The sequence below is a fragment of the Ambystoma mexicanum genome, chromosome 1p (genome assembly GCF_040938575.1).
Source record: "Ambystoma mexicanum isolate Mex_15411 chromosome 1p, UKY_AmexF1_1, whole genome shotgun sequence".
Taxonomy (NCBI): Eukaryota; Metazoa; Chordata; class Amphibia; order Caudata; family Ambystomatidae; genus Ambystoma; species Ambystoma mexicanum.
The window spans coordinates 31,316,786-31,343,511 of record NC_090921.1 but is presented as its reverse complement, the minus strand read 5'-3'; the positions used below and the strand labels follow the sequence as shown (position 1 = coordinate 31,343,511).

General features: G+C 60.1%; 1 protein-coding gene across 2 annotated transcripts in view; it reads right to left on the bottom strand.

Moving 5' to 3' along the window:
- LOC138565135 (uncharacterized) overlaps positions 1-20,103 on the bottom strand; it is a 130,067-nt gene extending 109,964 nt beyond the window's left edge. For both annotated transcript variants that reach the window (XM_069642959.1, XM_069642958.1), the window contains exons 1-2: positions 20,013-20,103; positions 2,048-3,197 (exon numbers count right to left, since the gene is read on the bottom strand). In XM_069642959.1, the coding sequence (XP_069499060.1) occupies positions 2,048-3,167 (1,120 nt within the window). In that variant the 5' untranslated portion in view covers positions 3,168-3,197; positions 20,013-20,103. The remainder of the gene's footprint in view (positions 1-2,047; positions 3,198-20,012) is intronic.
- Positions 20,104-26,726: the final 6,623 nt, after the last annotated feature.

The following is a 26,726-nucleotide window of genomic DNA, read 5'->3' as shown; positions in this document are numbered from 1 at the left end:
ACACCGGCAATACTAGAAAGGAAGGGCCCAGATCATGGAACACCGGCAATACTAGAGAGGAAGGGTCCAGCTCATGGGACACCGGCAATACTAGAAAGGAAGGGTCCAGATCATGGGACACCGGCAATACTAGAGATGAAGGGTCCAGATCATGGGACACCGGCAACACTAGAAAGGAAGGGTCCAGCTCATGGGACACCGGCAATATTAGAGAGGAAGGGTCCAGCTCATGGGACACCGGCAATACTAGAAAGGAAGGGTCCAGATCATGGGACACCGGCAATACTAGAGAGGAAGGGTCCAGATCATGGGACACCAGCAATACTAGCGAGGAAGGGCCCAGATCCTGGGACACAGGCAATACTAGCGAGGAAGGGTCCAGATCATGGGACACCAGCAATACTAGCGAGGAAGGGTCCAAATCATGGGACACAGGCAATACTAGAAAGGAAGGGTCCATATCATGGGACACAGGCAATACTAGCGAGGAAGGGTCCAAATCATGGGACACAGGCAATACTAGCGAGGAAGGGTCCAGATCATGGGACACAGGCAATACTAGAAAGGAAGGGTCCAGATCATGGGACACCGGCAATACTAGAGATGAAGGGTCCAGATACCCATCACAGACTGTGCTTCAGATCCCCTTGCACTGTGCCCTACCAACCTCAGACTGTGCTTCAGATCCCCTTACACTGTGCCCTACCAACCTCAGACTGTGCTTCAGATCCCCTTGCACTGTGCCCTACCAACCTCAGACTGTGCTTCAGATCCCCTTCACTGTGCCCTTCCCACATGCCCACCACCGACTGTACCTCAGTTCTGCTTGCACTGTGCCCTTCCAACATACCCATCACAGACTGTGCTTCAGATCCCCTTGCACTGTGCCCTACCAACCTCAGACTGTGCTTCAGATCCCCTTACACTGTGCCCTCCCAACATACCCATCACAGACTGTGCTTCAGATCCCCTTGCACTGTGCCCTACCAACCTCAGACTGTGCTTCAGATCCCCTGACACTGTGCCCTACTAACCTCAGACTGTGCTTCAGATCCCCTTACACTGTGCCCTACCACCCTCAGACTGTGCTTCAGATCCCCTTACACTGTGCCCTACCAACCTCAGACTGTGCTTCAGATCCCCTTGCACTCACTCTGCCATCCTCACATACCCACATCAGACAGTATTTCAGATCCCCTTGCACTCTGCCCTCCATACATACCCACCTCAGAATGTTTTTCAGATCCCTTTGGCCTGCCCATGTCTAGACTTCAATGTGCTTTAGATCATTTTCCTTTGCCAAAGAAGTGATCAAGAGGGCATTTTGTCTATGAATATTAAAGACTAACACATATTTAATACAAGGTGTGTTAAATTACAAGAGTACCCGGCGCGCAATGTACACCGGGAATACTACGTGTGGATTGGCTCTTTTCTGAGCCATTCCATATGGTATTCCCGTGTACGTTAGAAAGTCCCGCGCGTGCCGGATACTCTGTTTCCGGCGAGGCAGCCCCTTAGCCAATGAGGAGGCTCGAAACGGGGCAATCCCCGCTCCGAGCCTCCCCATGGCTGCAGGCTGCCTTCGTCCCCCGCCGGCACCTCAGGTAAGTTTTTCTTTTCCTCTACCCGCCTCCCCCACAAACTATCCCCTCCCTGCCCTCCCATCCCCACTTACCTTCTTTTTTCTTCTTTTCTTGGGAGCAAACGTGCTGGAAACACTTCTGTTCCCAGCACGTCCACTCCTGATGGCCGCCATGGAAAGGGAAAATGGACTACGTTTTCCCTTTCCCGGCGGCCATTTTTTGCTGCGTTTCGAAACAGAAAGAAATGCCATTAGTACCCAGGTCTAACAGGCCGGGGTACTAATGGCTATAAGACCCTCGGCGGCGAGCCAATACCGCCCCAGGTAATGCCCCCGGGGCTTCGTGAAGGCCGCCCCGGGGACAATACCTGGGGCGGTATTGGCCTGCCGCCTTGGGTCTTATTGCCACAGTATCAGTGCACATCCTATTCAAGGCACAAACCATTGGTTTAACAAACTTACCTGGGGTGGCTTTGATCATCTCTAAGTTTGCATTTCTTCTTGTCAAGGAGCTTATGAAGGCAGCTTCAACTGCAGGAAGAGAGTTTGATGCCAGGTATATGGGTTCAGCTTGGCCCAGTCCATTTAAACACCATGGGTCTAACTTGCAGCTTAGATCTGGTCCATAATACAACATTTGGTGTGGGACTTGGTTCTTCTCCTGTCCGTTCTCTTCAGGAATCAACGTTTCGTGCTTGAGGTTTGGCTGTGGGTCCTGCCGGGCAGTTAACACTAGTTGAGTGCACAGACTCTCCTCCGGGCTTGGTCTATCAATGCAAGTTGGACGCATGGCCTGACTCTGGTGCTGGCAATGAAAACCTTCAAATACTGCTTGTATGCAGTGGTTCCGTTGGCTTTGCCCATCAGTAGTCACCGGTTGTACGGAGTGTTTCTGTTGACTCTGCACATCAGTAGTCACCGATTGAAGGGAGTGGTTCCGTTGGCTCTGCCCATCAGTAGTCACCAGTTGTAGGCAGTGGTTCCCTTGGCTCTGCAAATCAGTGGTCACCAGTTGTGGGCAGTGGTTCTGATGTTGCCCCAGGCTATCAGTAAACACTTGCTCAGGACTCAGGCTGGGTTCCACTGTATTGTCTTGAAGAGGAGGTGGAAGAAATCCATGTAGATCACAGTGTCTGCCCGTTGCAGGACTGACCATCTCCGCAGACATTACATGTCTTTTCAGGTACCCCTGACCCGTTGTTAACCAGATCTGCTTCATAATCTCTGCAACTTTAAGGGGCATGGCCTCCAGAGTATTCTGCAAGCGATCCATTTTTGCCTGCAGGTGTTGTAGCGTGGCACAGATTCCGATGCTGGTGCCATTCCGTGCAGGGGGCTCAGCCTCAAAAACACTTTGCCGGTTTTTGAAAGGGCTCTTGACTGAGGTCTCTGACTCTGGGAGCGTTCCAATCTCTCCAGGTATTACCCTTTCCCAGATGTCAGGCCCCATCCTTACAGAGTCTTCCGGCAGGAAGCGAATCTCAGGCATGCCTCTTACAATAGAGACGCTACAGGCAGGTGCGGCTGGTGGTGGTGCTGCTGTGTCGCGCTCAGGCAAGTGCCGGACTTTCCTTCTTCCCATTTAGATGTTTGATATCCAGGTCTTGGGTGTCTGCAGAGGGAAAATGTACACTGTTAACAAATCTGGCAATGATCAAAAAAATGGCGTGTCCAACCGAGGGTTCCAGGAGGTGGAGAGTACTTTACAACGTTACATAAACACAATCAATATTTGCTTTTAATGTGTTCTTCCTCCATTTTGTGTTCCCTATTTAGAGTGCTAACACTCTGAACTTCAGATAGGGTCCCCAGAAGAGGAGAATGATACCACCCCAACCCTGGATTCAAAACCGGTAACAAGAACTATTATCAATTCATCATTCTTCAAAATGTTACTAACATTATTTAACAAGAAAAAAAACAATAAGATGAAGAGAAAAACGATGGGGAGAGCTAGTGTTCCATGGGCACCACATATTAGCTTATTTTGCTCCAAAATGTAATTTGACAGGGACCTGGTACATTTGCACTCTGGCTTAGCCAGGTCACTGCTGCCAAATGTTCACGCATACGCTGTCTTTTGCCCTGCCCTTTTGCACTCCGACGTACAAAGTGAGTAAACGTTGACTGCCATGCTTGCATGCCAGGCAGCATTTACTTTTAATTGTGAACAATGCTTACCATTCACGCATAGAGCATTCACAATCACAATTATGGGCCTGATCCATGGAAGTGTTTTATAATGGCGCAATCCCATAGGAAAACGTTCTGTGAATCAGGTCCTAGATGTTGCATGTCGGACGTTTCATTTTACTTGTGAGCATGGCTTGCAACATGTACAACTGTTCTTTATGGGGACCGCCTGCTTTATGCTACTGCATAAAGCCAGTGGACTCCATAGAGACTGCCAGCATTTGCGCCTGCATGGTAATCCATGCCGATGGAAACGCAAGTTGTGTTTGCCCCTCCTCTCCACCATACAATGTGGCATGGCATGAATGAAAGGCGTACAAGCCTTACTCAAGGCTTTTACACCTTTCATTCATGTTACGCCACAATCAGAAATGAACTCCATAGTCTTTTTTCGGAGCTTCTTACATAGATGCACTTCAAATTTACATAATTTACAGCAGTATCAGACAATTCGCGAACGGTGGTCGAGACCTAGATCTGGAGCCAGACTCCAGACATTAATGTTGACACAACATATACAGGATATGATGCCCGGCCCTGAATCTGGAGTCAGTGTATGGACAGCAATGTTTACAGAATATATCCAGGATATGGTGCTCCAGATCCAGGGGCCGGCATTATATCCTGTACATATTCTGTAAACATTGCTATCCATACACAGACTCCAGGTCCAGGGCCAGGCACCATGACCCAGGGGCGTGTGCAGTGGGGAGGTGGGCTTGTGCTGTGGTGCGGGTGGCGGGGAGGAGGAGAGTGGCCGTCAGGGATGAGGTAGGAGGAGTTCAGTGGGGAGGTGGCCTAGTGCTGTGGTGGGCGGTGTGAGAGGAGGAGTGTGGGCTCAGGGATGAAGCAGGGGCGTGTGCAGTGGGGAGGTGGCCCTGTGGTGGGGACAGGGAGGAGTGTGGCTGTCAGGGTTGAGGCAGGGGCGTGTGCAGTGGGGAGGTGGTCTTGTGATGTGGTGGGGGGGCACAGAGGAGTGTGGCTGCCAGGGATGAGGCAGGGCGTGTGCAGTGGGGAGGTGGCCCTGTGGTGGGGACAGGGAGGAGGAGTGTGGCTGCCAGGGATGAGGCAGGGCGTGTCCAGTGGGTGTGTACGGTGGGGAGGTGGGATTGTGGTTGGGGGGCAGGGAAGGTGGTGTTAGGGATGAGCCAGGGGCGTGTGTAGTGGGGGGGCATGTGCTGTGGTGGGGTGCAGGGCAGTGTCAGGGATGAGGCAGGGCGTGTGCAGTGGGCGGTGGGCGTGTGCTGGGGGGGTGGGATTGTGCTGTGGGGGGTAGGGGAGGGTGGTGTTAGGGATGAGGCAGGGGCGTGTGCAGTGGGGAGGTAGTCTTGTGCTGTGATGGGGGCAGGGAGGAGGAGTGTGGCTGCCAGGGATGAGACAGGGGTGGGTGCAGTGGGAAGATGGGATTGTGCTGTGGTGGGGGGCAGGGAGGGTGTTAGCGATGAGCGAGGGGCGTGTGCAGTGGGGGGAATGTGCTGTGGTGGGGTGCAGGGCAGTGTCAGGGATGAGGCAGGGCGTGTGCAGTGGTGAGGCGGCCTTGTGCTGTGGTGGTGGCAGGGAGGCGGAATGTGGCTGTCAGGGATGAGGCAGGGGGTGGTACAGTGGGGAGGTGGGCTTGTGGTGGGAGGATTAGGGAGGAGTGTGGGGTCAGGGATGAGGCAGGGGCGTGTGCAGTGGGGGGTGGGCTTGTGCTGTGGTGGGAGGCAGGGAGGAGGAGTGTGGGGTTAGGGATGAGGCAGGGGGTGGTGCAGTGGGGAGGTGGGCTTGTGGTGGGAGGATTAGGGAGGAGTGTGGGGTCAGGGATGAGGCAGGGGCGTGTGCAATGGGGAGGTGGGCTTGTGCTGTAGGGGGGCAGGGAGGAGGAGTGTGGCTGTCAGGGATGAGGCAGGGGCGTGTGAGGTGGGGAGGTCGGCTTGTGCTATGGTGGGGAGGTGTGGGAGGAGGAGTGCCGCCGTCAGGCATGAGGCAGGGGCATGTGCAGTGGGGAGGTGGGCTTGTGGTGGGGTGTGTGGGAGGAGGAGTGTAGTCGTCAGGGATGAGGCAGGGGCATGTGCAGTGGGGAGGTGGGCTTGTGCTGTGGGGGGCAGGGAGGAGTGTGGCTGTCAGGGTTGAGGCAGGGGCGTGTGCAGTGGGGAGGTGGTCTTGTGATGTGGTGGGGGGGCACGGAGGAGTGTGGCTGCCAGGGATGAGGCAGGGCGTGTGCAGTGGGTGTGTGCAGTGGGGAGGTGGGATTGTGGTTGGGGGGCAGGGAGGGTCGTGTTAGGGATGAGCCAGGGGCGTGTGCTGTGGTGGGGTGCAGGGCAGTGTCAGGGATGAGGCAGGGCGTGTGCAGTGGGAGGTGGGCGTGTGCTGTGGGGGGGTGGGATTGTGCTGTGCTGGGGGGGCAGGGAGGGTGGTGTTAGAGATGAGGCAGGGGCGTGTGCAGTGGGGCGGTGGTCTTGTGCTGTGATGGGGGCAGGGAGGAGGAGTGTGGCTGCCAGGGATGAGGCAGGGGTGGGTGCAGTGGGAAGGTGGGCGTGTGCAGTGGGAAGATGGGATTGTGCTGTGGTGGGGGGCAGGGAGGGTGGTGTTAGCGATGAGCGAGGGGCGTGTGCAGTGGGGGGATTGTGCTGTGGTGGGGTGCAGGGCAGTGTCAGGGATGAGGCAGGGCATGTGCCGTGGGAGGTGGATGTGTGCAGTGGGGAGGTGGGATTGTGCTGTGGTGGGGTGCAGGGCAGTGTCAGGGATGGGGCAGGGCGTGTGCAGTGGGGAGGTGGGCGTGTGCCATGGGGAGGTGAGATTGTGCTATGGTGGGGGCAGGGAAGAGGAGTGTGGGGTCAGGGATGATGCAGGGGCGTGTTCAGTGGGGAGGTGGGCTTGTGCTGTGGTGGGGGAGCAGGGATGAGGAGTGTGGCTGTCAGGGATGAGGCAGGGGCGTATGCAGTGGGGAGGTGGGCCTGTGCTGTGCTGGGAGGCAGGGATGAGGCAGGGGAATGTGCAGTGGGGGTGGGCTTGTGCTGTGCTGGGAGGCAGGGATGAGGCAGGGGCGTGTGCAGTGGGGAGGTGGGCTTGTGCAGTGGTGGGGGCAGGGAGGGGGGTGTGCAGTGGGAGGTGGGCTTGTGATGGGGGATTAGGGAGAAGTATGGGGTCAGGGATGAGGCAGGGGCGTGTGCAATGGGGAGGTGGGCTTGTGCTGTAGGGGGACAGGGAGGAGGAGTGTGGCTGTCAGGGATGAGCAGGGGCGTGTGAGGTGGGGAGGTGGGCTTGTGCTGTGGTGGGGAGGTGTGGGAGGAGGAGTGTGGCTGTCAGGGTTGATGCAGGGCATGTGCAGTGGGGAGGTGGGCTTGTGCTGTGGTGGGGGGGCAGGGAGGAGGAGTGTGGGGGCAGGGATGAAGCAGGGGCATCTGCAGTGGGGAGGTGGGCTTGTGCTGTGGTGGGGGTGCAGGGAGGAGGAGTGTGGCTGTCAGGGATGAGGCAGGGGGCAGCAGTGGGGAGATTGGCTGTGGTGGGGGGCAGGGAGGAGGAGTGTAGTCGTCAGGGATGAGGCAGGGGCGTGTGCAGTGGGGAGGTGGGCTTGTGCTGTGGGGGGGCAGGGAGGAGGAGTGTGGCTGTCAGGGTTGAGGCAGGGCGTGTGCAGTGGGGAGGTGGGCTTGTGCTGTGGTGGGGGGCAGGGAGGAGGAGTGTGGGGTCAGGGATGAAGCAGGGGCATCTGCAGTGGAGAGGTGGGCTTTTGCTGTGGTGGGGGTGCAGGGAGGAGGCGTGTGGCTGTCAGGGATGAGGCAGGAGGTATGTAGGGGGGAGGTTGGCTTGTGCTGTGGTTAGGGGGGCAGGGAGGAGGAGTGTGGGGTCAGGGATGAAGCAGGGGCATCTGCAGTGGAGAGGTGGGCTTTTGCTGTGGTGGGGGTGCAGGGAGGAGGAGTGTGGCCGTCAGGGATGAGGCAGGGGCGTGTGCAGTGGGGAGGTGGGCTTGTGCTGTGTGGGGAGCAGTGTGGGAGTTGGAGTGTGGCCGTCAGCAATGAGACATGGGCATGTGCAGTAGGGAGGTGGGCTTGTGCTGTTTAGGGGGCAGTGTGGGAGAAGGAGTGTGGCCATCAGGCATGAGACAGGGGCATGTGCACTGGGGAGGTGGCCTTGTGCTGTAGTGGGGGGCAGGGAGGAGGAGTGTGGGGCCAGGGATGAGGCAGGGGCGTGTGCAGTGGGGAGGTGGGTTTATGCTGTGGTTAGGGCAGGAAGGGGGAGCGTGCAGTGGGAGGTGGCCTTGTGCTGTGGTGGGGGGCAGGGAGGAGGAGTGTGGGGTCAGGGATGAGCAGGGGCGTGTGAGGTGGGGAGGTGGGCTTGTGCTGTGGTGGGGAGGTGTGGGAGGAGGAGTGTGGCCGTGAGGCATGAGGCAGGGGCGTGTGCAGTGGGGAGGTGGGCTTGTGCTGTGGGGGGGCAGGGAGGAGGAGTGTGGCTGTCAGGGTTGAGGCAGGGCGTGTGCAGTGGGGAGGTGGGCTTGTGCTGTGGTGGGGGGCAGGGAGGAGGAGTGTGGGGTCAGGGATGAAGCAGGGGCATCTGCAGTGGAGAGGTGGGCTTGTGCTGTGGTGGGGGTGCAGGGAGGAGGAGTGTGGCTGTCAGGGATGAGGCAGGGGCGTGTGCAGTGGGGAGGTAGTCTTGTGCTGTGATGGGGGCAGGGAGGAGGAGTGTGGCTGCCAGGGATGAGACAGGGGTGGGTGCAGTGGGAAGATGGGATTGTGCTGTGGTGGGGGGCAGGGAGGGTGTTAGCGATGAGCGAGGGGCGTGTGCAGTGGGGGGAATGTGCTGTGGTGGGGTGCAGGGCAGTGTCAGGGATGAGGCAGGGCGTGTGCAGTGGTGAGGCGGCCTTGTGCTGTGGTGGTGGCAGGGAGGCGGAATGTGGCTGTCAGGGATGAGGCAGGGGGTGGTACAGTGGGGAGGTGGGCTTGTGGTGGGAGGATTAGGGAGGAGTGTGGGGTCAGGGATGAGGCAGGGGCGTGTGCAGTGGGGGGTGGGCTTGTGCTGTGGTGGGAGGCAGGGAGGAGGAGTGTGGGGTTAGGGATGAGGCAGGGGGTGGTGCAGTGGGGAGGTGGGCTTGTGGTGGGAGGATTAGGGAGAAGTGTGGGGTCAGGGATGAGGCAGGGGCGTGTGCAATGGGGAGGTGGGCTTGTGCTGTAGGGGGGCAGGGAGGAGGAGTGTGGCTGTCAGGGATGAGGCAGGGGCGTGTGAGGTGGGGAGGTCGGCTTGTGCTATGGTGGGGAGGTGTGGGAGGAGGAGTGCCGCCGTCAGGCATGAGGCAGGGGCATGTGCAGTGGGGAGGTGGGCTTGTGGTGGGGTGTGTGGGAGGAGGAGTGTAGTCGTCAGGGATGAGGCAGGGGCATGTGCAGTGGGGAGGTGGGCTTGTGCTGTGGGGGGCAGGGAGGAGTGTGGCTGTCAGGGTTGAGGCAGGGGCGTGTGCAGTGGGGAGGTGGTCTTGTGATGTGGTGGGGGGGCACGGAGGAGTGTGGCTGCCAGGGATGAGGCAGGGCGTGTGCAGTGGGTGTGTGCAGTGGGGAGGTGGGATTGTGGTTGGGGGGCAGGGAGGGTCGTGTTAGGGATGAGCCAGGGGCGTGTGCTGTGGTGGGGTGCAGGGCAGTGTCAGGGATGAGGCAGGGCGTGTGCAGTGGGAGGTGGGCGTGTGCTGTGGGGGGGTGGGATTGTGCTGTGCTGGGGGGGCAGGGAGGGTGGTGTTAGAGATGAGGCAGGGGCGTGTGCAGTGGGGCGGTGGTCTTGTGCTGTGATGGGGGCAGGGAGGAGGAGTGTGGCTGCCAGGGATGAGGCAGGGGTGGGTGCAGTGGGAAGGTGGGCGTGTGCAGTGGGAAGATGGGATTGTGCTGTGGTGGGGGGCAGGGAGGGTGGTGTTAGCGATGAGCGAGGGGCGTGTGCAGTGGGGGGATTGTGCTGTGGTGGGGTGCAGGGCAGTGTCAGGGATGAGGCAGGGCATGTGCCGTGGGAGGTGGATGTGTGCAGTGGGGAGGTGGGATTGTGCTGTGGTGGGGTGCAGGGCAGTGTCAGGGATGGGGCAGGGCGTGTGCAGTGGGGAGGTGGGCGTGTACCATGGGGAGGTGAGATTGTGCTATGGTGGGGGCAGGGAAGAGGAGTGTGGGGTCAGGGATGATGCAGGGGCGTGTTCAGTGGGGAGGTGGGCTTGTGCTGTGGTGGGGGAGCAGGGATGAGGAGTGTGGCTGTCAGGGATGAGGCAGGGGCGTATGCAGTGGGGAGGTGGGCCTGTGCTGTGCTGGGAGGCAGGGATGAGGCAGGGGAATGTGCAGTGGGGGTGGGCTTGTGCTGTGCTGGGAGGCAGGGATGAGGCAGGGGCGTGTGCAGTGGGGAGGTGGGCTTGTGCAGTGGTGGGGGCAGGGAGGGGGGTGTGCAGTGGGAGGTGGGCTTGTGATGGGGGATTAGGGAGAAGTATGGGGTCAGGGATGAGGCAGGGGCGTGTGCAATGGGGAGGTGGGCTTGTGCTGTAGGGGGACAGGGAGGAGGAGTGTGGCTGTCAGGGATGAGCAGGGGCGTGTGAGGTGGGGAGGTGGGCTTGTGCTGTGGTGGGGAGGTGTGGGAGGAGGAGTGTGGCTGTCAGGGTTGATGCAGGGCATGTGCAGTGGGGAGGTGGGCTTGTGCTGTGGTGGGGGGCAGGGAGGAGGAGTGTGGGGGCAGGGATGAAGCAGGGGCATCTGCAGTGGGGAGGTGGGCTTGTGCTGTGGTGGGGGTGCAGGGAGGAGGAGTGTGGCTGTCAGGGATGAGGCAGGGGGCAGCAGTGGGGAGGTTGGCTGTGGTGGGGGCAGGGAGGAGGAGTGTAGTCGTCAGGGATGAGGCAGGGGCGTGTGCAGTGGGGAGGTGGGCTTGTGCTGTGGGGGGGCAGGGAGGAGGAGTGTGGCTGTCAGGGTTGAGGCAGGGCGTGTGCAGTGGGGAGGTGGGCTTGTGCTGTGGTGGGGGGCAGGGAGGAGGAGTGTGGGGTCAGGGATGAAGCAGGGGCATCTGCAGTGGAGAGGTGGGCTTTTGCTGTGGTGGGGGTGCAGGGAGGAGGCGTGTGGCTGTCAGGGATGAGGCAGGAGGTATGTAGGGGGGAGGTTGGCTTGTGCTGTGGTTAGGGGGGCAGGGAGGAGGAGTGTGGGGTCAGGGATGAAGCAGGGGCATCTGCAGTGGAGAGGTGGGCTTTTGCTGTGGTGGGGGTGCAGGGAGGAGGAGTGTGGCCGTCAGGGATGAGGCAGGGGCGTGTGCAGTGGGGAGGTGGGCTTGTGCTGTGTGGGGAGCAGTGTGGGAGTTGGAGTGTGGCCGTCAGCAATGAGACATGGGCATGTGCAGTAGGGAGGTGGGCTTGTGCTGTTTAGGGGGCAGTGTGGGAGAAGGAGTGTGGCCATCAGGCATGAGACAGGGGCATGTGCACTGGGGAGGTGGCCTTGTGCTGTAGTGGGGGGCAGGGAGGAGGAGTGTGGGGCCAGGGATGAGGCAGGGGCGTGTGCAGTGGGGAGGTGGGTTTATGCTGTGGTTAGGGCAGGAAGGGGGAGCGTGCAGTGGGAGGTGGCCTTGTGCTGTGGTGGGGGGCAGGGAGGAGGAGTGTGGGGTCAGGGATGAGCAGGGGCGTGTGAGGTGGGGAGGTGGGCTTGTGCTGTGGTGGGGAGGTGTGGGAGGAGGAGTGTGGCCGTGAGGCATGAGGCAGGGGCGTGTGCAGTGGGGAGGTGGGCTTGTGCTGTGGGGGGGCAGGGAGGAGGAGTGTGGCTGTCAGGGTTGAGGCAGGGCGTGTGCAGTGGGGAGGTGGGCTTGTGCTGTGGTGGGGGGCAGGGAGGAGGAGTGTGGGGTCAGGGATGAAGCAGGGGCATCTGCAGTGGAGAGGTGGGCTTGTGCTGTGGTGGGGGTGCAGGGAGGAGGAGTGTGGCTGTCAGGGATGAGGCAGGGGGCAGCAGTGGGGAGGTTGGCTGTGGCTGTGGTGGGGGGCAGGGAGGAGGAGGAGTGTGGCTGTCAGGGATGAGGCATGGGGTGTGCAGTGGGGAGGTTGGCTTGTGCTGTGGTTAGGGGGGCAGGGAGGAGGAGTGTGGCCGTCAGGGATGAGGCAGGGGCGTGTGCAGTGGGGAGGTGGGCTTGTGCAGTGTGGGGGGCAGTGTGGGAGGGGGAGTGTGGCCGTCAGGGATGAGACAGGGGCATGTGCAGTGGGGAGGTGGGCTTGTGCTGTTTGGGGGGCAGTGTGGGAGAAGGAGTGTGGCCGTCAGGCATGAGACAGGGGCGTGTGCACTGGGGAGGTGGCCTTGTGCTGTGGTGGGGGGCAGGGAGGAGGAGTGTGGGGTCAGGGATGAGGTAGGGGCGTGTGCAGTGGGGAGGTGGGTTTATGCTGTGGTGGGGGCAGGAAGGGGGAGCGTGCAGTGGGAGGTGGCCTTGTGCTGTGGTGGGGGGCAGGGGAGTGTGCAGTGGGGAGGTGGGATTGTGCTGTGGTGGGGGGTAGGGAGGAGGAGTGTGGGGTCAGGGATGAAGCAGGGGAGCGTGCAGTGGGAGGTGGCCTTGTACTGTGGTGGGGGGCAGGGGATTGTGCTGTGGTGGGGGGCAGGGGAGTGTGCAGTGGGGAGGTGGGCTTGTGCTGTGGGGGGGCAGGGAGGAGGAGTGTGGGGTCAGGGATGAGGCAGGGGCGTGTGCAGTGGGGAGGTGGGTTTATGCTGTGGTGGGGCAGGGGATTGTGCTGTGGTGGGGGGCAGGGAGGAGGAGTGTGGGGTCAGGGATGAGGCAGGGGCGTGTGCAGTGGGGAGGTGGGATTGTGCTGTGGTGGGGGGCAGGGGAGTGTGCAGTGGGGAGGTGGGCTTGTGCTGTGGTGTGGGGGCAGGGAGGAGAAGTGTGGGGTCAGGGATGAGGCAGGGGTGTGTGCAGTGGGGAGGTGGGATTGTGCTGTGGTGGGGGGCAGGGGAGTGTGCAGTGGGGAGGTGGGATTGTGCTGTGGTGTGGGGGCAAGGAGGAGAAGTGTGGGGTCAGGGATGAGGCAGGGGCGTGTGCAGTGGGGAGGTGGGATTGTGCTGTGGTGGGGGGCAGGGGAGTGTGCAGTGGGGAGGTGGGATTGTGCTGTGGTGTGGGGGCAAGGAGGAGAAGTGTGGGGTCAGGGATGAGGCAGGGGCGTGTGCAGTGGGGAGGTGGGATTGTGCTGTGGTGTGGGGGCAGGGAGGAGAAGTGTGGGGTCAGGGATGAGGCAGGGGTGTGTGCAGTGGGGAGGTTGGCTTGTGCTGTGGTTAGGGGGGCAGGGAGGAGGAGTGTGGCCGTCAGGGATGAGGCAGGGGCGTGTGCAGTGGGGAGGTGGGCTTGTGCAGTGTGGGGGGCAGTGTGGGAGGGGGAGTGTGGCCGTCAGGGATGAGACAGGGGCATGTGCAGTGGGGAGGTGGGCTTGTGCTGTGGTGGGGGGCAGGGGATTGTGCTGTGGTGGGGGGCAGGGAGGAGGAGTGTGGGGTCAGGGATGAGGCAGGGGCGTGTGCAGTGGGGAGGTGGGATTGTGCTGTGGTGGGGGCAGGGGAGTGTGCAGTGGGGAGGTGGGATTGTGCTGTGGTGTGGGGGCAAGGAGGAGAAGTGTGGGGTCAGGGATGAGGCAGGGGCGTGTGCAGTGGGGAGGTGGGATTGTGCTATGGTGTGGGGGCAGGGAGGAGAAGTGTGGGGTCAGGGATGAGGCAGGGGTGTGTGCAGTGGGGAGGTTGGCTTGTGCTGTGGTTAGGGGGGCAGGGAGGAGGAGTGTGGCCGTCAGGGATGAGGCAGGGGCGTGTGCAGTGGGGAGGTGGGCTTGTGCAGTGTGGGGGGCAGTGTGGGAGGGGGAGTGTGGCCGTCAGGGATGAGACAGGGGCATGTGCAGTGGGGAGGTGGGCTTGTGCTGTTTGGGGGGCAGTGTGGGAGAAGGAGTGTGGCCGTCAGGCATGAGACAGGGGCGTGTGCACTGGGGAGGTGGCCTTGTGCTGTGGTGGGGGCAGGAAGGGGGAGCGTGCAGTGGGAGGTGGCCTTGTGCTGTGGTGGGGGGCAGGGGATTGTGCTGTGGTGGGGGGCAGGGAGGAGGAGTGTGGGGTCAGGGATGAGGCAGGGGCGTGTGCAGTGGAGAGGTGGGATTGTGCTGTGGTGGGGGGCAGGGGAGTGTGCAGTGGGGAGGTGGGATTGTGCTGTGGTATGGGGCAAGGAGGAGAAGTGTGGGGTCAGGGATGAGGCAGGGGCGTGTGCAGTGGGGAGGTGGGCTTGTGCTGTGGTGGGGGGCAGGGAGGAGGAGTGTGGCGTCAGGGATGAAGCAGGGGCATCTGCAGTGGAGAGGTGGGATTGTGCTGTGGTGGGGGTGCAGGGAGGAGGAGTGTGGCTGTCAGGGATGAGGCAGGGGGCAGCAGTGGGGAGGTTGGCTGTGGCTGTGGTGGGGGGCAGGGAGGAGGAGGAGTGTGGCTGTCAGGGATGAGGCATGGGGTGTGCAGTGGGGAGGTTGGCTTGTGCTGTGGTTAGGGGGGCAGGGAGGAGGAGTGTGGCCGTCAGGGATGAGGCAGGGGCGTGTGCAGTGGGGAGGTGGGCTTGTGCAGTGTGGGGGGCAGTGTGGGAGGGGGAGTGTGGCCGTCAGGGATGAGACAGGGGCATGTGCAGTGGGGAGGTGGGCTTGTGCTGTTTGGGGGGCAGTGTGGGAGAAGGAGTGTGGCCGTCAGGCATGAGACAGGGGCGTGTGCACTGGGGAGGTGGCCTTGTGCTGTGTTGGGGGGCAGGGAGGAGGAGTGTGGGGTCAGGGATGAGGTAGGGGCGTGTGCAGTGGGGAGGTGGGTTTATGCTGTGGTGGGGGCAGGAAGGGGGAGCGTGCAGTGGGAGGTGGCCTTGTGCTGTGGTGGGGGGCAGGGGAGTGTGCAGTGGGGAGGTGGGATTGTGCTGTGGTGGGGGGTAGGGAGGAGGAGTGTGGGGTCAGGGATGAAGCAGGGGAGCGTGCAGTGGGAGGTGGCCTTGTACTGTGGTGGGGGGCAGGGGATTGTGCTGTGGTGGGGGGCAGGGGAGTGTGCAGTGGGGAGGTGGGCTTGTGCTGTGGGGGGGCAGGGAGGAGTGTGGGGTCAGGGATGAGGCAGGGGCGTGTGCAGTGGGGAGGTGGGTTTATGCTGTGGTGGGGGCAGGGGATTGTGCTGTGGTGGGGGGCAGGGAGGAGGAGTGTGGGGTCAGGGATGAGGCAGGGGCGTGTGCAGTGGGGAGGTGGGATTGTGCTGTGGTGGGGGGCAGGGGAGTGTGCAGTGGGGAGGTGGGCTTGTGCTGTGGTGTGGGGGCAGGGAGGAGAAGTGTGGGGTCAGGGATGAGGCAGGGGTGTGTGCAGTGGGGAGGTGGGATTGTGCTGTGGTGGGGGGCAGGGGAGTGTGCAGTGGGGAGGTGGGATTGTGCTGTGGTGTGGGGGCAAGGAGGAGAAGTGTGGGGTCAGGGATGAGGCAGGGGCGTGTGCAGTGAGGAGGTGGCCTTGTGCTGTGGTGGGGGGCAGGGGATTGTGCTGTGGTGGGGGGCAGGGAGGAGGAGTGTGGGGTCAGGGATGAGGCAGGGGCGTGTGCAGTGGGGAGGTGGGATTATGCTGCGGTGGGGGGCAGGGGAGTGTGCAGTGGGGAGGTGGGATTGTGCTGTGGTGTGGGGGCAAGGAGGAGAAGTGTGGGGTCAGGGATGAGGCAGGGGCGTGTGCAGTGGGGAGGTGGGATTGTGCTGTGGTGTGGGGGCAGGGAGGAGAAGTGTGGGGTCAGGGATGAGGCAGGGGTGTGTGCAGTGGGGAGGTTGGCTTGTGCTGTGGTTAGGGGGGCAGGGAGGAGGAGTGTGGCCGTCAGGGATGAGGCAGGGGCGTGTGCAGTGAGGAGGTGGGCTTGTGCAGTGTGGGGGGCAGTGTGGGAGGGGGAGTGTGGCCATCAGGGATGAGACAGGGGCATGTGCAGTGGGGAGGTGGGCTTGTGCTGTTTGGGGGGCAGTGTGGGAGAAGGAGTGTGGCCGTCAGGCATGAGACAGGGGCGTGTGCACTGGGGAGGTGGCCTTGTGCTGTGGTGGGGGCAGGAAGGGGGAGCGTGCAGTGGGAGGTGGCCTTGTGCTGTGGTGGGGGGCAGGGGATTGTGCTGTGGTGGGGGGCAGGGAGGAGGAGTGTGGGGTCAGGGATGAGGCAGGGGCGTGTGCAGTGGAGAGGTGGGATTGTGCTGTGGTGGGGGGCAGGGGAGTGTGCAGTGGGGAGGTGGGATTGTGCTGTGGTATGGGGGCAAGGAGGAGAAGTGTGGGGTCAGGGATGAGGCAGGGGCGTGTGCAGTGGGGAGGTGGGATTGTGCTGTGGTGTGGGGGCAGGGAGGAGAAGTGTGGGGTCAGGGATGAGGCAGGGGTGTGTGCAGTGGGGAGGTGGGATTGTGCTGTGGTGGGGGGCAGGGGAGTGTGCAGTGGGGAGGTGGGATTGTGCTGTGGTGTGGGGCAGGGAGGAGAAGTGTGGGGTCAGGGATGAGGCAGGGGCGTGTGCAGTGGGGAGGTGGGATTGTGCTGTGGTGTGGGGGCAGGGAGGAGAAGTGTGGGGTCAGGGATGAGGCAGGGGTGTGTGCAGTGGGGAGGTGGGCTTGTGGTGGGGGGCAGGGAGGAGGCAGGGGCGTGTGCAGTGGGGACGTGGGCTTGTGCTGGGTGGGGGTCAGGGGCGTGTGCAGTGGGGAGGTGGCCTTGTGCTGTGGTGGGGGGTCAGGGAGGAGGAGTTTGGCTGTCAGGGATGAGGCAGGGGCGTGTGCAGTGGGGAGGTGGCCTTGTGCTGTGGTGGGGGGCAGGGAGGGGGTGGTGTCAGGAATGAGGCAGGGGTGTGTGCAGTGGGGAGGTGGGCTTGTGCCGTGGTGGGGGGCAGGGAGGAGGAGTGTGGGGTCAGGAATGATGCAGGGGCGTGTGCAGTGGGGAGATGGGCTTCTGCTGTGGTGGGGGGGCAGGGGATTGTGCTGTGGTAGGGGGCAGGGGAGTGTGCAGTGGGGAGGTGGGCTTGTGCTGTGGGGGGCAGGGAGGAGGAGTGTGGGGTCAGGGATGAGGGAGGGGTGTGTGCAGTGGGGAGGTGGGCTTGTGCTGTGGTGGGGGTCAGGGATGAGGCAGGGGCATGTGCAGTGGGGAGGTGGGCCTGTGCTGTGGTGGGGGCAGGGGAGTGTGCAGTGGGGAGGAGGGCTTGTGCTGTGGTGGGGGCAAGGAGGAGGAGTGTGGGGTCAAGGATGAGGCAGGGCATGTGCAGTGGGGAGGTGGGCTTGTGCTGTGGTGGGGGCAGGGGAGTGTGCAGTGGGGAGGTGGGCTTGTGCTGTGGTGGGGGAAGGGAGGAGGAGTGTGGGGGCAGGGATGAGGCAGGGGCATGTGCAGTGGGGAGGTGGGCTTGTACTGTGGTGGGTGGCAGGGGCGTTTGCAGTGGGGAGGTGGGCTTGTGCTGTGGTGGGGGGGCAGGGAGGAGGAGTTTGGCGTCAGGGATGAGGCAGGGGCGTGTGCAGTGGGGAGATGGGCTTGTGCTGTGGTGGGGGGCAGGGGATTATGCTGTGGTAGGGGGCAGGGGAGTGGGGAGGTGGGCTTGTGCTGTGGGGGGCAGGGAGGAGGAATTTGGCGTCAGGGATGAGGCAGGGGTGTGTGCAGTGGGGAGGTGGGCTTGTGCTGTGGTGGGGGAGGGAGGAGGAATGTGGTGTCAGGGATGAGGCAGGGCGTGTGAAGTGGGGAGGTGGGCGTGTGCTGTGGTGGGGGGCAGGGAGGAGGAGTGTGGCCGTCAGGGATGAGGCAGGGGCATGTGCGGTGGGCTTGTGCTGTGGTGGGGGGTGGGAGGAGGAGTGTGGCTGTCAGGGATGAGGCAGGGCGTGTGCAGTGGGGAGGTGGCCTTGTGCTGTGGTGGGGGGCAGGGAGGAGGAGTGTGGACGTCAGGGATGAGGCAGGGGCGTGTGCAGTGGGGAGGTGGACTTGTGCTGTGGTGGGGGGCAGGGAGGAGGACTGTGGGGTCAGGGATGAGGCAGGGCGTGTGCAGTGGGGAGGTTGGCTTGTGCTGTGGTGGGGGACAGGGAGGGTGGTGTCAGGGAAGAGGCAGGGGTGTGTACAGTGGGGAGGTGGGCTTGTGCTGTGGTGGGGGGCAGGGAGGAGGAGTGTGGACGTCAGGAATGAGGCAGGGGTGTGTGCAGTGGGGAGATGGGCCTGTGGTGGGGGGGCAGGGGATTGTGCTGTGGTAGGGGGCAGGGGAGTGTGCAGTGGGGAGGTGGGCTTGTGCTGTGGGGGGCAGGGAGGAGTGTGGGGTCAGGGATGAGGCAGGGGTGTGTGCAGTGGGGAGGTGGGCTTGTGCTGTGGTGGGGGGCAGGGAGGAGGAGTTTGGCGTCAGGGATGAGGCAGGGCGTTTGTAGTGGGGAGGTGGGCTTGTGCTGTGGTGGGGGGGCAGGGGATTGTGCTGTGGTAGGGGGCAGGGGAGTGTGCAGTGGGGAGGTGGGCTTGTGCTGTGGTGGGGGGGCAGGGGATTGTGCTGTGGTAGGGGGCAGGGGAGTGTTCAGTGGGGAGGTGGGCTTGTGCTGTGGGGGGCAGGGAGGAAGAATGTGGACGTCAGGGATGAGGCAGGGGAGTGTGCAGTGGGGAGGTGGGCTTGTGCTGTGGGGGGCAGGGAGGAGGAGTGTGGGGTCAGGGATTAGGCAGGGGTGTGTGCAGTGAGGAGGTGGGCTTGTGCTGTGGTGGGGGGCAGGGGATTGTGCTGTGGTAGGGGGCAGGGGAGTGTGCAGTGGGGAGGTGGGCTTGTGCTGTGGTGGGGGTGTTGGAGGGGGGTGTGGGGTCAGGAATGATGCAGGGGCGTGTGCAGTGGGGGGATGGGCTTGTGCTGTGGTGGGGGGCAGGGGATTGTGCTGTGGTAGGGGGCAGGGGAGTGTGCAGTGGGGAGGTGGGCTTGTGCTGTGGGGGGCAGGGAGGAGGAGTGTGGGGTCAGGGATGAGGCAGGGGTGTGTGCAGTGGGGAGGTGGGCTTGTGCTGTGGGGGGCAGGGAGGAAGAATGTGGACGTCAGGGATGAGGCAGGGGAGTGTGCAGTGGGAGGTGGGCTTGTGCTGTGGGGGGCAGGGAGGAGGAGTGCGGGTCAGGGATGAGGCAGGGGTGTGTGCAGTGGGGAGGTGGGCTTGTGCTGTGGTGGGGGCAGGGGATTGTGCTGTGGTAGGGGGCAGGGAAGTGTGCAGTGGGGAGGTGGGCTTGTGCTGTGGTGGGGGTGTTGGAGGGGTGTGTGGGGTCAGGAATGATGCAGGGGCATGTGCAGTGGGGAGATGGGCTTGTGCTGTGGTGGGGGGGCAGGGGATTGTGCTGTGGTAGGGGGCAGGGGAGTGTGCAGTGGGGAGGTGGGCTTGTGCTGTGGGGGGCAGGGAGGAGGAGTGTGGGGTCAGGGATGAGGCAGGGGTGTGTGCAGTGTGGAGGTGGGCTTGATCATAGCTCTCAACCATTTGGGTCGCAAAGGCGGGTGAAAACACCCGATTTTAGTTTTGGCGGGTGAGACGCCCATTGAAATGAATGGGCGTGCTGGAGGCTTGGCGGGTGAGACAGCTGTTTACAAGGCGGGTGACACCCGCCAAAAGCGTGAGAGTTGAGAGCTTGTGCTGTGGTGGGGGGTCAGAGAGGAGGAGTGTGGGGTCAGGGATGAGGCAGGGCGTGTGCAGTGGGGAGGTGGGCTTGTGCTGTGGTGGGGGGGCAGGGGATTGTGCTGTGGTAGGGGGCAGGGGAGTGTGCAGTGGGGAGGTGGGCTTGTGCTGTGGGGGGCAGGGAGGAGGAGTGTGGGGTCAGGGATGGGGCAGGGCGTGTGCAGTGGGGAGGTGGGCTTGTGCTGTGGTGGGGGGGCAGGGGATTGTGCTGTGGTAGGGGGCAGGGCAGTGTGCAGTGGGGAGGTGGGCTTGTGCTGTGGGGGGCAGGGAGGAGGAGTGTGGGGTCAGGGATGAGGCAGGGGTGTGTGCAGTGGGGAGGTGGGCTTGTGCTGGGGTGGGGGGCAGGGAGGAGTGTGGGGTCAGGGATGAGGCAGGGGCATGTGCAGTGGGGAGGTGGGCTTGTGCTGTGGTGGGGGGCAGGGGTGTGTGCAGTGAGGAGGTGGGCCTGTGGTGGGGGGCAGGGAGGAGGCAGGGGCGTGTGCAGTGGGGAGGTGGGCCTGTGGTGGGGGGCAGGGAGGAGGCAGGGGCGTGTGCAGTGGGGAGGTGGGCTTGTGGAGGGGGTCAGGGGAGTATGCAGTGAGGAGGTGGGCCTGTGGTGGGGGGCAGGGGAGTGTGCAGTGGAGGTGGGTATGTGTTTTGGAGGGGATTCAAGGGGCGGCACACTTACCTCACTGTGACGTCACCACGTGACGCAGTCACTCCACACGCCTGGACCCTACTGCTGCCATCACGGGAAGTGGCCGGATGCGTGGGCGGGGCTAGTGGCTGCTTCCGGGCAGCGGCAGCACAGGGCGAGAGCACGCGCAGGGGGGCGGGGCAGCAGAGACCGGAAGCGCGCTCCCTTTCCGGGCGCAGACACTGAACTTCACACAGGACAGGACAGCGACCATCTTCCGGGGGACCGGGTTTCTTGTAACACACAGTGAAGGCTTCTGGTGTTTGGGGGGCTCCCAATCACAGGGGTCACGTGCATTACGCCCCCGGGGGCAGCGCTTGTAATGAGTCCTGCATTCTTCACGTCCCTCTTCCTCGTCCCAGTACTTAACTTTCACTTTAAGCCACTCTAAGTTCACAGCGTTTTATTGCATACACAGAGCTAACAGACATTACATGTCTAATGCCTGTTACATCCACCCTGCGTCCCGCAATGAGGTGATGTAGGGCGTCCTAATAAAAACCCTGCCCAGCGAATGGGAGGCAGTTACGGGCGATCGAATGATCAAACGTGTCGTGATTGATTTCGCTCCCTCCAGAGCTGCGCCACTGCGGCCTACGATCACGGCCTTCCTTATCCTGTCTCCCCCTGCGCCGCAGCGCGGAGACAGGACATAACAATGGCGACAAGGGAACAGGGACCCAGCAGGCATATTTGACGCTCTGCCTGCTGTGTTCTGACACACAGCAACACGCAAAATTTTTGGACACCCGGTGGGGGAGGCACACAAATACAAAAAAATATATATATATATATATGTGTTGCATCTATCTTCCTGTAAAATCGACCTGGCCTTATCAACAAACGGCCATCAAGCAGCACAACTTCCACCAACTGCCCTCCAGGGGTCAGACCCACCATGGTGCAACGCGGAAGATTTCATGCTCACGACATACGCACGTGATTGAAACAACCATCCATGGTGAGCACCTGAGTGGCACAACTGGATCATCCACCACGTTTTGAGGCTTTTGACCACTGAGGGGCACAGGCGCCCGTGGATCCACACCAAGGTGACAAATCGAACCCCATCAAGACACAGTGAGTTTTTTCACTATGGCGACTGGCACGTCCACCCCCAGGCCCAGCATGCCGTCCAGACTTGCGGCCAATCTATCAACGTCGTCACCACAAGCACGCCCACAGGGAAGCTCTGCAATGATCCAGCCTTTTGACCCCTTTACAGATCCATCTTCAGTTGGTCCACGGTGGCAGTTATGGATCCAGAAATTCGAAATGGCAATGGACTGTAAGGACATAACCACCGCCAGGAAAATGAGATCTCACCTGTTGCTAAATGTGGGGGACGAGGTGCTACGTATCTTTAACTCGCTAACCATCGGGGATGGCCAGGACATTTACCAGCAAGCTAAAGATGCTCTGACAGCGCATTTTCTCCCGCAACTCACCCCTGATTATGAGACATTCATATTTTGTTCCACAATTCAGGCAGAAGAGGAGACCCAACATGCCTACCACACTCGACTCAGGAAGCTGGCAATATCGTGTGAGTTCACGGATGTCCAGAGAGAAATCCGGAGACAGCTCATCAATGGCATCCAAACGGAGAAACTGAGAAGGATGGTGCTCAGTGAGAAGGGTATCTCTCTAACACGCATTCTGGAATTGGGTCGCCAAAGAGAGCTGGCACATGCCAGGGCCGCCAACATGGGCGCAACTCTGCAAAAACTACAGCCGGCCCTCACGACAGCCATGGTGGCCCATGTCACCGACAGTCCACAAGGGATGAGGGTGGCGGCAACTATGCACAAGCCAGATGGCAGACACTCTGTCACGATCCCTCATCATGTGGTCCCCAAGGCGCTCCCCCAACCCCTGTCTCGCTCTTCCCTTTCTTCCCCCCTTCTCCGGGACTCACGTGGACTCTCACACGCCTTGCGAGCGCGCCCGCGCCTGGTCCGTAACAGAACGGCTGTCAGACTACGGCCATTTCTTCATTGGCAATTACCTTGGCGCCTAGGATCACGAAGGGCTAGCATTGAGCTTCCGCGTCGCGGGACTGTAAGGTCACGTGACGCTCTTGCCCGATCACGTGACTCAGCTGCGCATCACGTGATCAGAAGCGCGAGTACTTAAACCCGGAAACCCAGGTACTCGTTGCTTCACAGCTGTGCTCTGCATCCTGTTTGGCGTTACATACCTTTGGATCACTGACTGCTCATGGAATCGACCTGGCTTGCTCTACTGGACTCTTCTTGGATCTACCCCTTTGGATTTGTTTGCATAGTGATATCTGGCTCTTGACCACGGACTGTTACTGGACTGCCTCCTGGATCTCCCTCTTGCACCTTGGCTCTTTGGACTTCTTGTCTCATAGCTCCACAGCTCCTGCTAACAGGCGAACAACTGAGGACTACTCCTCTTGGGGTACTTCAGTCCACGTGGGTCCCGGACCTCTCCACTAGGTTCACTACCTCTTCCTTTACCCTGATTGGTAAGACCTTTCCGTTTTTCCTAAACACTGTGGTTACTGTTTCGTGCTTGGTACTTAATCCGCATTTTCTTGCAGCAGCGTGGGGTCCCAGAGGTTCGCGGTCCTGGACTTGAAAATCTTCGCCTGTGGCCTCAACGGCTGCACAGAGAGTGGCTTTAGTTTCTCTCTGTGCGGCATTTGGGGACGGAGGCCTCTTCTGCCTACACGACACTCAAGTCACAACACACGCATCCCGGGACCCACGGATTGTGGATGGTGCGGTGGACCGCGACATGGACGGCGGAACTGCCCGGCGCAAGGGACAACGTGTGGCGCATGTGACAGAAAGGACCACTATGCCAAGGTATGCTGATCATCGGGTACCCCACTACCGCCCCCGAACAATCCCCAAGAGAAGAGTGGGAGCAAGAAAAAGAAGCAAGCCAGTGCAAGGCGAGTCAAAACGACAAACTCTTCGACTGAGGAAGAAGGGGATGACATCACAGGGGCCCAACAGGGATCCAGCAAGGAACAGTGGAAGAAAGGGAGAAAAGTCTACCATGTGTCAGCCCTGGATCATGGACAGGCGACGCAGATAAAAGGGCTCAGAAGGCGCAAATGCCAGCTCACTCTCCAAAACCAGCAGGTATGGATGACCATAGACACGGGAGCGTCTGTAAATGTCATGCCCACAAGCACATTCCAAACACTGCAACTGCAACCAGATCTGAAAAACACAGACACTTCTGTTTGCATATGGCTGTGGGAAGCCTCTACCGGTGATTGGCAGATTCCGCACCACCCTCAGCCATGGTGAAAACAGGCTACCGTCAAAAATCTACGTCGTAAATACGGGGATCGAATGCTTTCTGAGTGGGGATGCGGCTGAAGACCTAGGGCTCGTCAAATTTGTCAGTCAAGTGAAGGAAGCACAAGTGGTCGAGGAGATCCTGGTACAGTATCCCAACCTGCAAAACAGGATAGGGTGTTTGAAAGGAAAGACAATCAAGCTCCACATAGAGGAGTCGGTTCAGCCAAAGGCCGTAAAACACAGGAGAACCCCGTTCCACATGCATGAACAAGTAGAGAAAGAACCTAAAGCATTGGAAGAAGCCGGCATGATATGATATGATATGGCATTTATAATGCGCCTATACACAGGTGTTTCAAGGCACGAAAATAGAAGAAGTCACTGGGCCAACACCATGGGTCTCCCCGATGGTGGTCACAAAAAAACCCATACAGCCGGGAAAAGTCCGGATTTGCATAGACATGCGCCTCCCGAACACTGCAATCAAGCGGGAGCGCCACATCACACCAACGCTTGATGAAATCGTGGCTGACCTCACCAGGTCATGAGTCTTCTCCAAAGTTGACCTAAAAGCAGGATACCACCAGCTAAAATTGCATAGGGACTCTCGCTACATAGCAACTTTCTCAACGCACCTGGGTTTACGAAGATACAAGCGTCTAAGTTTTGGGATCTCGTCGGCTGCCGAAGTCTTTCAACAGACAATTCAGGTGGTCATCCGGGACATACCAGGTGTCCTAAATGTGAGCAGCGACATCTTGATCCATGTGCAGGACAGAGAAGAACACCTGAGGCGACTACAGACGCTCTGGGCAGGCTAGAAGATGCTGGGTTAACTATTCACAAAGAAAAATGTGAATTCTTCAAAACGGAAATATCTTTCTTTGGCTACAAGTTCAGCAGCACTGGCATTTCCCCGGACCCCCAGCCGGTTGCCGACATACAGGCTGCGAGCCCGCCAGTGACACCGACCGAAGTGCGCAGCTTCCTGTGGATGGCCACATATTGTGGGAGGTTCATCCGGAACTTGGCCACCCTCTCTGAACCCCTGCGAGAGCTCACTAAGCTGAACACAAAGTGGGAATGGGGGCAAACATGCCAGGAGGCGTTTGAAAAAATCAAAGAGTCGCTGTCCGTCGACACGAAGATGGCATACTACGACACCGAGCTCCCAACGGAACTATTTGTAGATTCGAGCCCTGTCGGCCTAGGGGCCATCCTCATGCAGATCACCAAAGAAGGTAAGAAGAGGCCCATCACCTACGCGTTAAGAGCTCTCACAATGACAGAGCAGCGATACTCGCACATTGAGAAGGAGGCGATTGCAGTACTTTGGGGGTGTCGTCATTTTCACCTCTACCTCTATGGCCGAAGATTCACGGCAGTTACGGATCACAAACCCCTGTTGCCTATCTTCATGGGCACATCCTCTCACCCGCCAGCGAGAATTGCCAAACGGCTATTACACCTCCAGCAGTACAATTTTGAATTGACCTACCAGCCGGGAAGTGGAAACCCGGCGGACTTCCTCTCAAGACACCCTCGAGCGACGACTCCACAAGAAATCCAAATAGCCGAAGAGACCGAAGAACATATCTGCCAGGTCGTGCAGGCCATGAGACCAAAGGCTGTCAGCATGGAGGACATTGAAGCGGAAACACACAAGGACCCGTGCTGCGACTTAGTGAAGAATGCCATCATCTCAGGCGATTGGAAGTCGTTCATGAAGAACACCCAAAATAGGACCGTAGATGCAAAGGCGTTCCTCACAGGAATGTTTACCATACGGCAGGACATGTCGATCACAGAGCAAGGAGTGCTGCTCAGGGGAAATCGCATCATCATCCCGCCGAGCCTCCAGGACAGAATAGTGGCGCTAGCCCACGAAGGCCACCAAGGGATGGCTTGGACGAAGGCTCGAATCCGGCACCGAGTGTGGTTTCCACAGATAGACGAGAAAGTCGAAAAGCTAATAAACACCTGTCTACCATGCCAGATTACCGGAGCTCCACCTAACCCAGAACCAATCCTGTCAGCCGAACGAGGCAGTGGCAGATGGGACGCAATCAGCATTGATTTTTGTACACTGCAAGAAAGCCTGTACCTCCTGGTGGCCATTGACGATCACTCCCGAAACCCCAAAGTCGAGGTAGTTGAATCCACGGCAGCAGAGGGGGTCATCCCTGCCATGGAAAAGATGTTTGCAACGCATGGACTGCCCACAACCATAAAGAGTGACAATGGCACCCCATTCCAAGGGGAGGAGTTCAAACAATACCTGCAAGAACTAAACATAAGGTACCATCACATCATGCCACGATGGCTCCAAGCAAATGGCGATGTACAACGGTTCATGAGGACACTTAACAAAGTGATGAGTTTGTCGAGAGCGAATGCCAGCCTGTGGAAAGTCGACCTTTACCGGTTTCTGCGAAACTACCGGGTGACCCCTCACAGCACGACTGGTGTCCCGCCAGCAGATCTCATGTTCGGCACAGTCATAAAGTCCTCCATTCCACACCACCCCAGCAGGGGTCCAGACAGATTTAACAAGGAACGCACCAAAAGGAGGAGAACAGGAGCCAATGCACGCATGAGTGCCAAGAGGAGGTCGAAGCCACCCAACCACCAGGTGGGCAACCAGGTGGTCATGCTAGGGAACCCGACAAGGTCCAAACTGGACTCCAGATACAAGTCACTCCCATGGACCATTAGTGAGAAACAAGGAACCATGATAACTGTAAAGAGAGGACGCCGACAGGTAACACGAAATGCGTTGTGGTTCAAGTCGGTGCCATGCAACCTATGGACGGATGGTGAATGTCACCAAGAAGGTGAAGAACCCCAGCTGAACGAGGAAGAGCCCCCTCACCTGCAAGACGAGGTAGAAGCGGGTGACAGAACGTGGGAGCAGTGGAGCGAACCTGACATGGGTGAGCCGGACATGACAGGTGAGGCACCCAGTGAGACAGTGGGGCCCAGCCCAAGAGGAGGGCGATATGGTTTAAGAACCGCCACCAAGCCGCCAGCTCGGTTCAAGGACTATCCTATAGGCCTCATTACACGGTAGGCGGTAAACCATGGTGCTATTAGCGCCATGGTTCATGCCGGTAATTTACCGGTATCGCCTTGGAGGAAAGGGGAATTACCGCCCTATTCTAAGGTTGGGAAGGCGGTAATTCCTCCTTCCTCCATTGCCCTTCCCCATTCCCATTTTTGCCCCATAGGGCATAATGGGAATGGGGAAGGCGCTAATTACGGTACCGCAAATTGCGGTACCGTAATTAGCACCCCGGTCCCTTTTGCGGGTTCGTTTTTTAACGCCTGCTAAAAGCAGGCTTTAATGTACCAACCCGCAAAGGGACCTTGTAGTAAGGCAGTAAGGGTTTACCGGTACCGGTAAAATACCAGTACCGGTAAA